Here is a 17,426-nt window from a genome sequence, read left to right on the forward strand (position 1 = left end):
CCAATTGTCCATAGCAAGAAAAGTCTATTTATTATAAAAGCTGTTGTCTGAGTACAGAGGAGGTGCACTTTTTAGCGACTTACCCTCTCTGATGTATTTCAGGTTCTGCAATTTCCAACAGGTGCAGGATATATCGGTGCATATGTAACACAGTCTTTAATGTGTGCTGTGACGTCAGAAGTCCCTGTTAAGCAACTTGTGACCTATTGTTTTTTAAAGTTCAAGAGTACCTTGATATTAGTTGCATAGCCAGTCTTGAATGGTTTCAGGTGGGTCTTCCAGATGAGAGTATCCCCCTTAAGACAGATGGAGCTGAAGTCCGCCGGCGGAGATCCTGCAGATGCCGTTTCTCAGCGCTGAATGGCAAAGTGCGGGATCGATTCAATCTGTAATCGACGCGTTTCGCCTTGGATCAAGGCTTCCTCAGGATAGCGTCTATCTGCTATCCTGAGGAAGCCTTGATCCAAGGCGAAACGCGTCGATTACAGATTGAATCGATCCCGCACTTTGCCATTCAGCGCTGAGAAACGGCATCTGCAGGATCTCCGCCGGCGGACTTCAGCTCCATCTGTCTTAAGGGGGATACTCTCATCTGGAAGACCCACCTGAAACCATTCAAGACTGGCTATGCAACTAATATCAAGGTACTCTTGAACTTTAAAAAACAATAGGTCACAAGTTGCTTAACAGGGACTTCTGACGTCACAGCACACATTAAAGACTGTGTTACATATGCACCGATATATCCTGCACCTGTTGGAAATTGCAGAACCTGAAATACATCAGAGAGGGTAAGTCGCTAAAAAGTGCACCTCCTCTGTACTCAGACAACAGCTTTTATAATAAATAGACTTTTCTTGCTATGGACAATTGGCATTAGTACATGTTATATATGTTTTATGTAGTCTGTCTATATGTTTACCGGTAATAGGTGTCATAATCACTTGCACATCACATAACCAGTGATTTTACACTGATGATTATAACCATATTATGTTTTATACAATTTTAGAATAAAAGAAATTTCTTTTCACTTCTGTGTCTCTCATCTTTACCAATCTTGCGCTAGGGGAAGAAAACCCATCTGTACTCGATTTCCATAGCGGAACCAGGTAGTGATTCCGCATCCCTTCCCAGAGCAGCATCCATAGTAAAGTCAGAATACCTATCTGTTAGCGCAGTGCCACACTCTCCCCTTTTTCTTGTTTGTCGACGGCCTCACTGACCTGGTGTCTTCGGCTACCGCGGGTAAGTCTTCATTTTTACCTTAAGTCCCTACACAGCAGAAGAAATCGCCTCACTATCAGATGCAGTCCTTTCGGCCCAATAAATTAAAAAAATTACGTGGATCCTCCTTCCTTGCTGCGAGGGGGAGAGGACGGGGAAAAAGGTCACAGGCTGTGGCAAGTTCCCAGGAGCAGAAGTCCTCTCCGGCTTCTACCAAATCCACCGCATGACGCTGGGGCTCCTCTGCGGGAGTCCGCTCCAGTGGGGGCACGTCTCAAACTCTTCAGTCAGGTCTGGGTGCACTCGGACCTGGATCCTTGGATAGTAGACATAGTAACACAAGGGTACAAGTTAGAGTCTCAAGACATGCCCCCTCACCGGTTTTTCAAATCGGCCTTGCCAGCTTCTCTTCCAGAAAGGGAGATAGTAAGCGCTGCGATACTAAAGTTGTGTCAAAATCAAGTGATTGTCACGGTACCCCCGTCTCAACAGGGGGAAGGTTTTTATTCGTGCCTGTTCGTGGTCCCAAAGCCGGATGGCTCAGACTGATTCTAAACCTAAAATCCCTCAATTTCTTTCTAAAAAAATTATAGTTCAAGATGGAGTCTCTACGAGCAGTGATCTCCAGTCTGGAGGAGGGGGATTTTATGGTGTTGGTCGACATAAAAGATGCCTACTTTCATGTCCCCATATATCCTCCACATCAGGCTTACCTGAAATTTGCTGTGCAGGATTGTCATTACCAATTTCAGACGTTGCCGTTTGGTCTGTCCACGGCTCCAAGGATTTTCACCAAAGTGATGGCGGAAATAATGGTTCTCCTGCGCAAGCAGGGAATCAATTATCCCGTACTTGGACGATCTCCTCATAAAGGCGAGGTCCAAGGAGCAATTGTTGAAGAATGTTGCTCTTTCACTGACTATTCTGCAACAACACGGTTGGCTCCTAAATTTGCCAAAATCACAGTTGGATCCAACCACACGGCTGTCGTTCCTGGGTATGATTCTGGATACAGAATTGCAGAGTTTTTCTTCCAGTGGAAAAAGCTCTGGAAATACAGAACATGGTAAAACAGATTCTGAAACCGGCAAAGGTGTCCTTCACTGCACTCGGTTGCTGGGGAAGATGGTTGCGGCCTATGAGGCCATTCCGTATGGCAGGTTCCATGCCAGGGTGTTTCAGTGGAACCTGCTGGACCAGTGGTCCAGCTCTCACCTGGATATGCACCGGAAAATAATTCTATCTCCCAGGACCAGAATTTCCCTTCTGTGGTGGCTGCACAGTTCTCACCTTCTGGAGGGACGCAGGTTCGGGATTCAGGATTGGATCCTGGTGGCCACGGATGCAAGCCTCCAAGGTTGGGGAGAAGACACACAGGTAAGAAACTTTCAGGGAAAGTGGTCAAGCCAGGAAGCTTGTCTACACACAAACATTCTGGAATTAAGAGCCATCCACAACGGCGTACTGCCGGTCTTGATTTAGTCAGACAACGTGACAGCAATGGCGTACATAAACCGCCAAGGCGGAACAAAGAGCAGAGCGGCGATGGCCGAGGCCACGAAGATTCTTCGCTGAGCGGAAAGACATGCCAGCGCTCTGGCAGCGGTCTTCATTCCAGGAGTGGACAACTGGGAAGCAGACTTCCTCAGCAGACACGATCTCCATCCAGGAGAGTGGGGTCTTCATCAAGAGGTCTTTGCAGAAGTGACAAGTCGTTGGGGAGTTCCTCAAGTGGACCTGATGGCGTCCCGCCTCAACAAGAAACTTCAGAGATATTGTTGCAGGTCAAGGGACCCTCAGGCGATAGCGGTGGACGCCCTAGTGACACCGTGGGTGTTTCAGTCGGTTTATGTGTTCCCTCCACTTCCACTCATTCCAAAGGTGATAAAAATTATAAGAAGAACAAGGGTTCAGGCGATCTTCATTGTTCCAGATTGGCCAAAAAGGGCCTGGTATCCAGATCTTCAGGAGTTGCTCATAGAAGATCCCTGGCCTCTTCCTCTTCAGGAGGACCTGTTACAACAGGGGCCGTGCGTGTATCAGGACTTACCGCGGCTGCGTTTGACGGTGTGGCGTTTGAACGCCAAATCCTAGCCCGAAAGGGTATTCCCAGTGAAGTCATTCCTACACTTCTTCAGACTAGAAAAGAATTAACGGCAAAGCATTACCACCGTATTTGGAGAAAATATGTGCTCCTACGGAAGAATTTCGCCTGGGGCATTTGCTCCATTTCCTACAAGCAGGTGTGGATGCGGGCATAAAGTTAGGCTCTATTAAAGTACAGATTTCGGCCTTGTCTATCTTTTTTCAAAAAGAATTGGTCTCCCTTCCAGAAGTTCAGACCTTCGTAAAAGGCGTGCTGCACATCCAACCTCCCTTTGTGCCCCCAATGGCACCATGGGACCTTAATGTGGTGTTACAATTCTTGCAATCACATTGGTTTGAACCTTTGCGCAAGGTTGAGTTGAAATTCCTTACTTGGAAAGTGGTCATGTTGTTGGCCTTGGCGTCTGCAAGGCGAGTGTCTGAGTTGGCGGCTTTGTCTCACAAAAGCCCCTATTTGATTTTCCATGCTGATAGAAATTGCTGACGAGTTCTCAACTCCGCTCTGCCAAAAGTGGTTTCATCATTTCATGTTAACCAGCCAATTGTGGTGCCAGTAGCTACTGACGCCTTGGCGGAGTCAGTCTCTCGATGTGGTCAGAGCTTTGAAGATCTATGTCGCCAGAACGGCGCAGATTTGGAAAACAGAGGCTCTGTTTGTCCTGTGGGCTCCCAACAAGATTGGGGCTCCTGCTTTTAAGCAGACTATTGCACGCTGGATTTGTAATACGATTCAGCAGGCTCATTCTGCGGCAGGATTGCCGTTACCGAAATCTGTGAAAGCCCATTCTACCAGAAAGGTGGGCTTATCCTGGGCGGCTGCCCGGGGAGTCTCGGCGTTACAACTTTGCAAAGCTACTACTTGGTCGGGTTCAAACACCTTTGCGAAGTTTTACAAGTTTGACCCCCTGCTGAGGCGGACCTCTTGTTTGGTCAATCGGTGCTGCAGAGTCATCCACACTCTTCAGCCCATTCTAGAGCTTTGGTATAAACCCCATGGTTCATGAAGCATCCTCTAGGACGTATGAGAAAATAGGATTTTAATACCTACCGGTAAATCCTTTTCTCTTAGTCCGTAGAGGATGCTGGGCGCCCGTTCCAGTGCGGGCTGTATCTGCAGTTTGGTTATAGTTACGCTCATGTTGCGTTGAGTTCAGTCAATCTGTGACTGTTGGTCATGCCGTTGCATTGGTGTGTATCTCACTTTAGTTTAAAATAATTAAATAAATCCTTTTCCTCTAAATGTCCGTCTCCCTGGCCACAGTTCCTATAACTGGAGTCTGGAGGAGGGGCATAGAGGGAGGAGCCAGTTCACACCCATTCAAAGTCTTAGTGTGCCCATGTCTCCTGCGGATCCTGTCTATACCCCATGGTTCTTGAAGCATCCTCTACGGACTAAGAGAAAAGGATTTACCGGTAGGTATTAAAATCCTATTTCTCTGACGTCCTAGTGGATGCTGGGAACTCCGTAAGGACCATGGGGAATAGCGGCTCCGCAGGAGACTGGGCACAAAAGTAAAGCTTTAGGACTACCTGGTGTGCACTGGCTCCTCCCCCTATGACCCTCCTCCAAGCCTCAGTTAGATCTTTGTGCCCGAACGAGAAGGGTGCACACTAGGGGCTCTCCTGAGCTTCTTAGTGAAAGTTTAGTTTTAGGTTTTTTATTTTCAGTGAGACCTGCTGGCAACAGGCTCACTGCATTGAGGGACTAAGGGGAGAAGAAGCGAACCTACCTAAGTGGTGGTAGCTTGGGCTTCTTAGGCTACTGGACACCATTAGCTCCAGAGGGACCGAACACAGGCCCAGCCTCGGAGCTCGGTCCCAGAGCCGCGCCGCCGGCCCCCTTACAGAGCCAGAAGCAAGAAGAGGTCCGGAAAAATCGGCGGCAGAAGACATCAGTCTTCAACAAGGTAGCGCACAGCACTGCAGCTGTGCGCCATTGTTACTCAGGCACACTTCACACTTCGGTCACTGAGGGTGCAGGGCGCTAGGGGGGGGGCGCCCTGAGCAGCAATGCAAACACCTTGGCTGGCATAAATACACCACATATAACCCCCAGGGCTATATGGATGTATTTTAACCCCTGCCAGAACTCACCAAAAAGCGGGAGAAAAGGCAGCCGAAAAGGGGGCGGAGCCTATCTCCTCAGCACACGGGCGCCATTTTCCATCACAGCTCCGCTGGAAGGACGTCTCCCTGACTCTCCCCTGCAGTCCTGCACTACAGAAAAGGGTAAAAAAGAGAGGGGGGCACTAATTTGGCGCAGTTTTAATACTAACAGCAGCTATAAAGGGAAAAGCACATTTTATAGTGGTATTCCTGTCTATATATTGCGCTCTGGTGTGTGCTGGCATACTCTCCCTCTGTCTCCCCAAAGGGCTAGTGGGGTCCTGTCCTCTATCAGAGCATTCCCTGTGTGTGTGCGGTGTGTCGGTACGATTGTGTCGACATGTTTGAGGAGGAAAATTAGATGGAGGCGGAGCAATTGCCTATTATAGAGTTGTCACCCCCTAGGGAGTCGACACCTGAGTGGATGAGCTTATTGAAGGAATTGCGTGACATTACCTCAAATGACAGACACAGATACTGACTCCAGTGTCGATGATGAGGAGACAAACGTGACTTCCACTAGGGCCACACGTTACATGATTGAAGCAATAAAAAATGTATTGCATATCTCTGATAATACAAGTACCACTAAAAAGGGTATTATGTTTGGTGAGAAAAAACTGCCTGTAGTTTTTCCTGTATCCGAGGAATTAAATGAAGTGTGTGATGAGGCGTGGGTTTCCCCCGATAAAAAACTGATAACTACCCTCTCCTGATACGGCCGCCCTAAAGGAACCTGCCGATAGAAAGCTGGAGAATATCCTAAAATGTATATACACTCACACGGGTGTTATACTGCGACCAGCAATCGCCTCAGCCTGGATGTGCAGTGCGGGCCTGGCGTGGTCGGATTCCCTGACTGAAAATATTGATACCCTAGATAGGGACAGTATATTACTGACTATAGAGCATTTGATGGATGCATTTCTATATATGCGTGATGCACAGAGGGATATTTGCCGGCTGGCATCAAGAGTTAGCGCGCTGTCCATTTCTGCAAGAAGAGGTTTATGGACGCGGCAGTGGTCAGGTGATGCGGATTCTAAAAGGCACATGGAAGTATTGCCTTATAAGGGGGAGGAGTTATTTGGGGTAGGTCTATCAGACCTGGTAGCCACGGCAACTGCTGGAAAATCCACATTTTTACCCCAGGTAGCTTCTCAACCTAAGAAGACGCCGTATTATCAGGCGCAGTCCTTTCGGCCCCATAAGGGCAAGCGGGCAAAAGGCGCCTCATTTCTGCCCCGTGGCAGAGGGAGAGGAAAAAGGCTGCAACAAACAGGCAGTTCCCAGGAACAAAAGCCCTCTCCCGCCTCCGCAAAGTCCTCAGCATGACGCTGGGGCTTTACAAGCGGACTCAGGCACGGTGGGGGCCCGTCTCAAGAAGTTCAGTGCGCAGTGGGCCCACTCGCAAGTGGACCCCTGGATCCTTCAGGTGGTATCTCAGGGGTACAAATTGGAATTCGAGACGTCTCCCCCTCGCCGTTTTCTAAAGTCTGCTTTACCGACGTCTCCCTCAGACAGGGAGGCAGTATTGTAAGCCATTCACAAGCTATATTCCCAGCAGGTGATAATCAAGGTACCCCTCCTACAACAGGGAAAGGGGTACTATTCCACACTATTTGTGGTACCGAAGCCGGACGGCTCGGTGAGACCAATTTTAAACCTAAAATCCTTGAACACTTACATACAAAGGTTCAAATTCAAGATGGAGTCACTCAGAGCAGTGATTGCAAACCTGGAAGAAGGGGACTATATGGTGTCTCTGGACATCAAAGATGCTTACCTACATGTCCCAATTTACCCTTCTCACCAAGGGTACCTCAGGTTTGTGGTACAGAACTGTCGCTATCAGTTTCAGACGCTGCCGTTTGGATTGTCCACGGCACCCCGGGTCTTTACCAAGGTAATGGCCGAAATGATGATACTCCTTCGAAGGAAGGGAGTTTTAGTTATCCCTTACTTGGACGATCTCCTGATAAGGGCAAGATCCAGGGAACAGTTGGAAGTCGGAGTAGCACTATCTCAGATAGTTGTGCGCCAGCACGGTTGGATTCTCAATATTCCAAAATCGCAGCTGATCTCGACGACACGACTTCTATTCCTAGGGATGATCCTGGACACAGTCCAGAAAAAGGTGTTTCTCCCGGAGGAGAAAGCCAGGGAGTTATCCGAACTAGTCAGAAATCTCCTAAAACCAGGCCAAGTCTCAGTGCATCAATGCACAAGGGTCCTGGGAAAGATGGTGGCTTCTTATGAAGCAATCCCATTCGGCAGATTCCACGCAAGAACCTTCCAGTGGGATCTGCTAGACAAATGGTCCGGGTCGCATCTTCAGATGCATCAGCGGATAATCTTGTCACCAAGGACAAGGGTGTCTCTCCTGTGGTGGTTGCAGAGTGCTCATCTTCTAGAGGGCCGCAGATTCGGCATTCAGGACTGGGTCCTGGTGACCACGGATGCCAGCCTGAGAGGCTGGGGAGCAGTCACACAGGGAAGAAATTTCCAGGGCTTGTGGTCAAGCCTGGAGACATCACTTCACATAAATATCCTGGAGCTAAGGGCCATCTACAATGCTCTAAGCCTAGCAAGACCTCTGCTTCAAGGTCAGCCGGTGCTGATCCAGACAGACAGGGCGGCACAAGAAGCAGGAGGGCAATGGCAGAAGTTGCAAGGATTCTTCGCTGGGCGGAAAATCATGTGATAGCACTGTCAGCAGTGTTCATTCCGGGAGTGGACAACTGGGAAGCAGACTTCCTCAGCAGACACGACCTCCACCCGGGAGAGTGGGGACTTCACCCAGAAGTCTTCCACATGATTGTGAACCGTTGGGAGAAACCAAAGGTGGACATGATGGCGTCCCGCCTCAACAAAAAACTAGACAGGTATTGCGCCAGGTCAAGGGACCCTCAGGCAATAGCTGTAGACGCTCTGGTAACACCGTGGGTGTACCAGTCAGTGTATGTGTTCCCTCCTCTGCCTCTCATACCCAAGGTACTGAGAATCATAAGAAGGAGAGGAGTAAGGACTATACTCGTGGCTCCGGATTGGCCAAGAAGGACTTGGTACCCGGAACTTCAAGAGATGCTCACAGAGGACCCGTGGCCTCTACCTCTAAGAAAGGACCTGCTCCAGCAGGGACCCTGTCTGTTCCAAGACTTACCGCGGCTGCGTTTGACGGCATGGCGGTTGAACGCCGGATCCTGAAGGAAAAAGGCATTCCGGATGAAGTCATCCCTACCCTGATCAAAGCCAGGAAGGATGTAACCGTACAGCATTATCACCGTATTTGGCGTAAATATGTTGCGTGGTGCGAGGCCAGGAAGGCCCCTACAGAGGAATTTCAACTGGGTCGTTTCCTGCAAACAGGACTGTCTATGGGCCTAAAATTAGGGTCCATTAAGGTTCAAATTTCGGCCCTCTCGATTTTCTTCCAGAAAGAACTGGCTTCAGTTCCTGAAGTTCAGACGTTTGTCAAGGGGGGGTACTGCATATACAGCCTCCTTTTGTGCCTCCAGTGGCACCTTGGGATCTCAATGTAGTTTTGGGGTTCCTAAAATCACATTGGTTTGAACCACTCACCACTGTGGACTTAAAATATCTCACATGGAAAGTGGTAATGCTGTTGGCCCTGGCTTCAGCCAGGCGTGTCTCAGAATTGGCGGCTTTATCCTATAAAAGCCCTTACCTAATTTTTCATACGGACAGGGCAGAATTGAGGACTCGTCCTCAATTTCTCCCTAAGGTGGTTTCAGCGTTTCACTTGAACCAGCCTATTGTGGTACCTGCGGCTACTAGGGACTTGGAGGACTCCAAGTTGCTGGACGTAGTCAGGGCCCTGAAAATGTTTCCAGGACGGCTGGAGTCAGAAAATCTGACTCGCTGTTTATCCTGTATGCACCCAACAAGCTGGGTGCTCCTGCTTCTAAGCAGACTATTGCTCGTTGGATTTGTAGTACAATTCAGCTTGCACATTCTGTGGCAGGCCTGCCACAGCCAAAATCTGTAAAAGCCCATTCCACAAGGAAGGTGGGCTCATCTTGGGCGGCTGCCCGAGGGGTCTCGGCTTTACAACTTTGCCGAGCAGCTACTTGGTCAGGGGCAAACACGTTTGCTAAATTCTACAAATTTGATACCCTGGCTGAGGAGGACCTGGAGTTCTCTCATTCGGTGCTGCAGAGTCATCCGCACTCTCCCGCCCGTTTGGGAGCTTTGGTATAATCCCCATGGTCCTTACGGAGTTCCCAGCATCCACTAGGACGTCAGAGAAAATAAGAATTTACTTACCGATAATTCTATTTCTCGTAGTCCGTAGTGGATGCTGGGCGCCCATCCCAAGTGCGGATTGTCTGCAATACTTGTACATAGTTATTGTTACAAAAATCGGGTTATTATTGTTGTGAGCTATCTTTTCATAGGCTCCTCTGTTATCATGCTGTTAACTGGGTTCAGATCACAGGTTGTACGGTGTGATTGGTGTGGCTGGTATGAGTCTTACCCGGGATTCAAAATCCTTCCTTATTGTGTACGCTCGTCCGGGCACAGTATCCTAACTGAGGCTTGGAGGAGGGTCATAGGGGGAGGAGCCAGTGCACACCAGGTAGTCCTAAAGCTTTACTTTTGTGCCCAGTCTCCTGCGGAGCCGCTATTCCCCATGGTCCTTACGGAGTTCCCAGCATCCACTACGGACTACGAGAAATAGAATTATCGGTAAGTAAATTCTTATTTTTTTTTGTTTTCTTTACGAATAGACCCCCAAAGGTTGTATCCATTATCTTGGGTGCACTAGGGTCTAGTACTTTCTGTTTTTATGAAATGCTGCTTTCATATAGATGTTGGAGAGCCAAAATATCTGATACGGTAGAAATAACAGCTAGCTTCTGGTCGGGTGAAGGCCATACTCAAGTCAGGAGCCCACTGTCTTTGTGTTGGATATCTTTCCTGAATCTAATGCAACACTACAGCCTATGGTCAACAGACGTCTCAGAAGTACTGGTCTCGCTGGTTTAGTTTTACTAGCGAGGTCAATGTAAAATTCAACTTTATTGATCTTGTCTTCTGTGTAGGAGTAGCTGTGCCCCAGACACCGGTGAAAGTGGTCTGTCCTGCAACTGACAAGAGTGGCAGCGAGTTGGAGAATTCCCAGGTACTTCTGTGCACTTCACATTTTTGGTTTTCTCATTGGTTGTTGCCACATGTCTCCCAAAGGAACAAGTTCTTAGTACATGTACTATAGGTAATTTTGGACTAATGTTATTCTGTTCTTGTCACTTAAGCGTCTCTTCGAAGAGCCAGCCCCTTCAAAAAGCACCCCAAAGAAACGGAAAACTGCCTCACAGGTGGAAAACAAATTGGCTTCAATTGCTGAGAAACCAGGGAAGGCAAAGAAACAGAAGACTGAGTCCAAAAGGCACGTCCAGGCTATCGCAGCTCCTCCGGCTGCGCAGAACACTTCAGGAGGTGTGTGATGTGACTTGTGGTTCTTTATGGCTAAGCTAGCCAGAGGATGATATGGCATCCATATACATTATACTGTACATATAATTGAGTGTTCTCATTGGTCAAGTGGTGTCATTTAATAAAGTGTAGATGCAGATAAGGGTCCATACAAGAAAACTAACTGCTCATACTGCATTAAACATGTACTTATTTGCACACTGGTATGTGTATACACGTACTTCACACATACATATACACAGTGCTTAAAGTGGTCCTAGAGAGGTGGTGGAACTCACCCCCCTCCCCATGGCGCCCATGTAATAAAGGTATTGCGCGCGCCGCAAAAAAAAAGGGGCATGGTTTCAAAAAGAATAATGCCCACAGCAGTAGCGCCCCTTATACAGTGCCCACGGTAGTAGTGCTCCTTATGTAATTTCCACTCTACTGGTAGTGCCCACAGTGGTAGTGTCCCTTATATAGACCTCATAGTAGTGGTGCCCCTTATGCAATGCCCGCAATAGTAGTGCCCCTTATGTCCCCAGGAGTAATGCCCCTTATGAAGTGCCCCCTTTACAATGCCCTCATTGGTAGTGCCTCCAGTAGTAATGCCCCTGTGTAGTATTGCCTCCAGTAGTAATGTTGCCTGTAGTAATGCCCCTGCAGTTATGACCCCAGTAGTTTACCCCCACCCCTACTTTAGTTTAGCCTCCCAGTGGTAATGGCCCCTGTAGATTAGCCTCCCTGTAGTTTAGCCCCCCAGTAGATGCCGCTATACAAAAGAAAAAAAAATACACTATACTCACCAAGCCCCGCTCCGTGTCCGGCCGCTGCAGTCCTCTGGTCATCTGCTCCTCGACACTATGGGAGAGACGTCATGACGTCTCTCCCATAGCGCACAGTGACAGAGCCGGAAGCCGGAGCTCAGTAGTGAGCTCCTGCCCCCGGCTGCCGCTGTGGAGAGAGAGTCAGGCGCCCGCTGGTAACACAATCTCAACGGGCGTCCGGCATCTTCCTGCAGCGCCGGCCACACATCTGGTTAGGCGAGTCGGAGGAGGCGGAACTGCGTTCCGTCTCTCAAGTGGAATTGACTGAACGCAGTTCCGCCCCGTTCCGGCTCACTTTAACACCTGCATGTACAGCTACATATGTATACACACAGTGGCGTAAGTTTGTCCCAGTTGCCCGGAGGCAAGAAAAATATTGGTGACCCCCCCATTATATATATTTGCTCCTGCATGGCAAGCCTGCAGATTCTAACTATATGAAGCTACTACAAAACCGTTGCAACTAGGTAGATCCATGTAGGGGTCCAGCCACACACTACATAGATCTGCTCAGTCACTCACAATGCTGATTATTTCTCTGAAAATTAATTTGCAAGTGTCATATCCAGGATTAGAACCCACAACCTATTACACTGGAAGCATGCACCTTACTGATGGAGATATTTGCTCTTGCATAGGAAGTATGAGAATTCTAACTATATGAAGTTACTTGTAATTGTCAGAGAAATAACTTCATATAGTTAGAATTCTCATGCTTCCTTTATAGGAGCAAATAGCTTCATCAGTAAGGTGTCTGCTTCCAGTGTATCTATAATAAAGAGGGTGTGATTTGTAAGGTGTAGTGACTAGTGGGTAAGTCGGCTACAGAAGAGATACCGGCTGCTGTCAATTAAGTTAATTGATGTCGCTGAACACACAGAACCGGAGGAGAAGTGCCCCCCTTCAAAGCAGGAGCCCGGCGGCAATTGACTCCGTTGCCTCCCAGAGTTCTGCCTCTGTATACATACAGTATACTATATGGATGGTGCTTCTTTATAGTTATTGATAAACTTTTTGCTGAAAAGAGAATGCGATGGGACAAGTGTACTGAGAACCTGATTTGTGCACTTGGGTAAATTGCTTTCTTGTGCAGCTGTTGGGAGCTCAGGAACAGTGAGTAATTGCCCTGAGGTTGGAATCTTCTGCAGGCAATAACCTGGGAATGGTCTTGGCTAACCAGTATAAGCTTAGTATGGTTTTACAGTGATACACTGTTGTTTTTCATTTTTAGTTTTGGGTACATAGTCCTGATTGGACCCTACCTCTACTCTGGCTTTAGTAATGGGCATGGTGCTGCACCAAATAATGCTCGGATACATTCCGTGTGTTTTACTATAACTTGTCGGTCAGTATTGGTGTTGTCCATATGTTTTATGTCATTGTTGCACAACTGTTTATTATATTTATATCCGCTCCCCCTTCCTTCTGCAGCAATGCTGGAATCTGAAGAAGAGACTGTTTTAGCTCTCTTGGAAGGGAGGAACCCAAAGAAGAACAAGACAGGGAAAAAGTCCTCCAAGAAGAAAACTGGTGAAGGTCCACTAGCCGAATTAACAATCCCAGAACAGGCTAATAACACGAGTCTGACTTCCTCCCTGTGGGTCCCCGACACCCCAAACTCTGTCGATCAGGGGGACATGAAGTCTCCGTCTGCACAGAAAATTGCTCAGCCACCTGCCGAGAATGTGAAGAGTGGCAAGAAGCGCAAGCTCTCACCTGAGGATGACTTAGCCAAGCAGGAGGCAAAACTCGCTAAGAAGGCGAAAAAGGAGAAGAAAGAGAAGAAACATAAGGCTGGCGCGGAGGGAGGGACTAAAACCCCAAAATCCAAATCCTCAAAGAAGGACAAAAAAAAATCTGAAAAAAAGAAAGCAAAGAAAAGTAAGTGCCCAGGTGTTACATCAGGGGCGGGTCATTTGGCTTGTTGCTTGCTTTTGTCTTAATTGTGAAGTCGTAATAATCATGTAATCATGGATAAAGCAAACCGTCGACTGGTGGGAGAATTCCGATCCTGATGATTTCACACCTGGAAATTGCAGGAGGGCGTGGTCTGACTTTCTTTCCTTGGCTACAGTTGGTTCTGCCCCTCATGCAGTCATCAGAACACTTTTTTTTTGTTTTTTGGCTAGCCTTCACATTTAGGTGCATTCCTATAGGAAGGTCCTAGCCCTTAATTCTGCCTGGTAGGACAGAATTGGTGCAATCCTGTAATTGGAGGATATTTCCAGGTAGTCCTCATCTAGGCTGCATTTTTAGTGAGTATCTTTTATGCAGGAATAGCAAAGAATATTAATGGGCATTACAGCCTGGAAGTGTTCCATCCTCAGATGTATTTTGTGTCCACTAGAGATGCTCTTTGGATTTCAGGCATAGAATAGTCAAACCATCAGCCCAGAAAGAAGCAGTTAAAAGTTCAAAAAGGATGGCCACAAAAAGTGATGTTTGGGATCTGGGGAAAGCGAGGCAGATGAAGTCACTGGTTTGCAAGGGTTGTAACCTGGTTTGGAGTCTCGCTGCAGTAACTGTTCTTGCAGTGGTGGGACATGAACCATGGCTTCCAGAGCCGTGGATGAGACCATACTCCAATTTACTGCCAGGGAAGTTTACAGGGTGTTGGGGGGCACTACCTGCTTCTGCCGTGGTTGGATTTGGGTCCCTTTCATGATGTAAGGCTATAGGGCTGGAGATGACAGAGCTGCTGTCGTGTAGCTGGGAGACTAGTCTCCTGCCACTGAGCTGAAGCTCCAGCCCTTTAGGATTATCTTCTGGAAGCTCATTGTGCCGTTTTATAAGCCTGTGGGTTCTAAGTACCTTGTTTTCCTTCCTTTTTCTTTGGGAAGAAACTGCATTCTCCCAGAATGGTTGGTCCATCTGCAGGTTTTAAATCTGGTGTAGTAGTGGGGTGGGGCAGAGATCATTCTGAAGGCCTCCCGGCACTGTCAAGGTGGTCTATTTTTAAAGGGAGTTTGGTTCCAGTTGCAAAGTACAGCTTGCGCTCCTGCATGTGGTTTAGGTGCTGAAGATGTACCGGGATAGGATGTCTTGTAGGCCAGTATCAAAACAGGCTATAGGCAGATGGATCTGATCCACCATTCAGCAGGTGTATTTCCTGAAAGTGTATCTGCTCACTCACCTGTTCCAGGGAGTGCCTTCCAGGCAAGGGGGCACATTGCCTCAGCCAAGCAGCTGTGTCAGGGAGCCACCTAGTCCTCTGCCCAATAGTTTTCATGTTTTTGCTTTCAAGGATGCCAGCTTTGGGCAGTATTTGCTTTCAGCCCTCATGTAACCTCTTGTAGGACAGCGTTGCAGCATATCACCAAGGTAGCATTGGCCCCCAGGTGGACCTGGAAAATTGGATTTGAATGTTTTTGTTTGGCTACTATTGAGCTAAAAATGCCAGTTCTCCTTTTTTATTTGAGCGTTTTGCTGATTCCCATTCCCTGCTTTATGTACATCCGCAGAAAAAGACTCTAAAGAAAAGAAACCTAAGAAGGATAAGAAAGTAACACCAATTGTAACTGGGCCAGTTGTGGAGTCCACGGATTCGGGGATCAGCCTTCTGTCAAAACCTAAGAAAAAGGTGATGACTGTCATTGTACCTAAATATTGGTCGTAAACTTCTCTGCAAAACCTGCTTTTCTGAGACCTGCCCAACCCATTTTCACCTTAAGATATGTCCATTATAACAGTATTGACCCCCAAATAATATGAAGTAGACAAAACCTGACCAGCAGTCTCCGTGTGAGCTTTGTCCAGCTGTGTTTATATCATCAACCAAGAGACACTTAAATGGCAAGCGGCTGGGACTTTCTGATTCACGTGATCAGATAGCTGTCCATGTATGCCTGTGTACCGGAACCATTGTTTGGGGAACTGGATGTGTAGTACAGGTTGAGTATCCCTTATCCAAAATGCTTGGGACCAGAGGTATTTTGGATATCGGATTTTTCCGTATTTTGGAATAATTGCATACCATAATGAGATATCATGGTGATGGGACCTAAATCTAAGCACAGAATGCATTTATGTTACATATATACCTTATACACACAGCCTGAAGGTAATTTTAGCCAATATTTTTTATAACTTTGTGCATTAAACAAAGTGTGTCTACATTCACACAATTCATTTATGTTTCATATACACTTTATACACACAGCCTAAAGGTCATTTAATACAATATTTTTAATAACTTTGTGTATTAAACAAAGTTTGTGTACATTGAGCCATCAGAAAACAAAGGTTTCACTATCTCACTCAAAAAAGTCCGTATTTCGGAATATTCCGTATTTCGGAATATTTGGATATGGGATACTCAACCTGTATTCTGTGTTTGAGTGTTAGTTTTGTGTCTCTTTTTTGATGTAAGTGTTTTGACAGTGGGAGCAGTGAGACCTGAGAACTGGTTTACTATGAGCTTCAATATACTGAACATGGGACATATTATTTATTATTTTCTCTGACGTCCTAGTGGATGCTGGGACTCCGTCAGGACCATGGGGAATAGCGGCTCCGCAGGAGACAGGGCACAAAAGTAAAAGCTTTAGGATCAGGTGGTGTGCACTGGCTCCTCACCCTATGACCCTCCTCCAAGCCTCAGTTAGGTTTTTGTGTCCGGCCGAGAAGGGTGCTGATAAAGCTGAATTGCTTTATCGTATAAACAACCCTTTATGAGGTCTAAGAACACTGTACGCTGACTATGTAAGAAGTACCGTAAGGGTACGCTAGTTGCGTATCGATCGCTCAGCCGTAGGCGAGACGCTCAAGCGTCGCTTTCGCTCACGGCCCAGAGATCACAGGCAGACACGCTATTGGCTGTGACTAACGTAATGATTCGCTATGGCGTAGCGGACGCTCGAGACCACGAGGAGATCACCAGCGGCGCAGACGCTCACAACGCTATACCTTGATATCTATACCTTTTAACAATGAGATACACAGTATACCTTTATGTAGAGACAATGTGTAAGTGCAACCTGGTGTAACCTGATTAACTACAAAGCTGCTTGAGCGTCACCGACGCTCTGTGAACACTTAACACTATGAGAAAATACACAGATACTTGTTTAGGGTCCAAAGCCTATTATATGTATTATAACTAATATACTTGCAAAAAGGAATCACAGTACAAATGATACACTACAATATAACAGAGACTTCCTAACCAAATAACTATACAAGAAATACAATACAATACAATACTAATCAAGGGAAAATACGAGAGAAAGAGAAGAGAGGGAGAGAGAGAAATATGAGAGAAATGGCTCACAGTAAGACAATATGATTACGGAGAGAAACTTACGCACAAGGGGAACAATCGCATGCGCCTCGATATCCAGCTCCCGATTATCAGCAATGAGAACCGTTGAAGAGAGTGAAGTTGGATATGGTCGGCCTGCTATTTATGCTCCACACACAATACAATTCAAGGGTCCCTACAATCTCATTGTTCATTGGACACAGGAATTCGGCTTCGCATTATAACAAAAGGTCATAGGTTGATTCATACAGGTGGGCTGTGACTATTTCCAACTGCTCAGGTGGGAGGGAAACTGAGTTTCCCGCCGCATGGGTAATAAAGTGCAAATAAAGTAAATGTTCATAAACTTCTTATGTCCATAACTATTCGCACGAGCGATTGATCTGCTCCAAACCAACACCGGAATATTTCTAATTAAATATTCTTCCGATGGATACTAAACACCACTGTATTACTCTTATCTG

The 17,426-nt window shown here is 47.1% G+C and overlaps 1 protein-coding gene across 9 annotated transcripts in view; it reads left to right on the top strand.

The window, feature by feature from the left end:
- Positions 1-17,426, top strand: part of TCOF1 (treacle ribosome biogenesis factor 1) — a 231,621-nt gene that overhangs the window by 159,211 nt on the left and 54,984 nt on the right. For all 9 annotated transcript variants that reach the window (XM_063928639.1, XM_063928641.1, XM_063928644.1 and 6 more), the window contains 4 exons: positions 10,506-10,585; positions 10,716-10,899; positions 13,134-13,583; positions 15,164-15,282. In XM_063928639.1, the coding sequence (XP_063784709.1) occupies positions 10,506-10,585; positions 10,716-10,899; positions 13,134-13,583; positions 15,164-15,282 (833 nt within the window). The remainder of the gene's footprint in view (positions 1-10,505; positions 10,586-10,715; positions 10,900-13,133; positions 13,584-15,163; positions 15,283-17,426) is intronic.

This window comes from Pseudophryne corroboree, chromosome 6, assembly GCF_028390025.1.
Source record: "Pseudophryne corroboree isolate aPseCor3 chromosome 6, aPseCor3.hap2, whole genome shotgun sequence".
NCBI lineage: Eukaryota > Metazoa > Chordata > Amphibia > Anura > Myobatrachidae > Pseudophryne > Pseudophryne corroboree.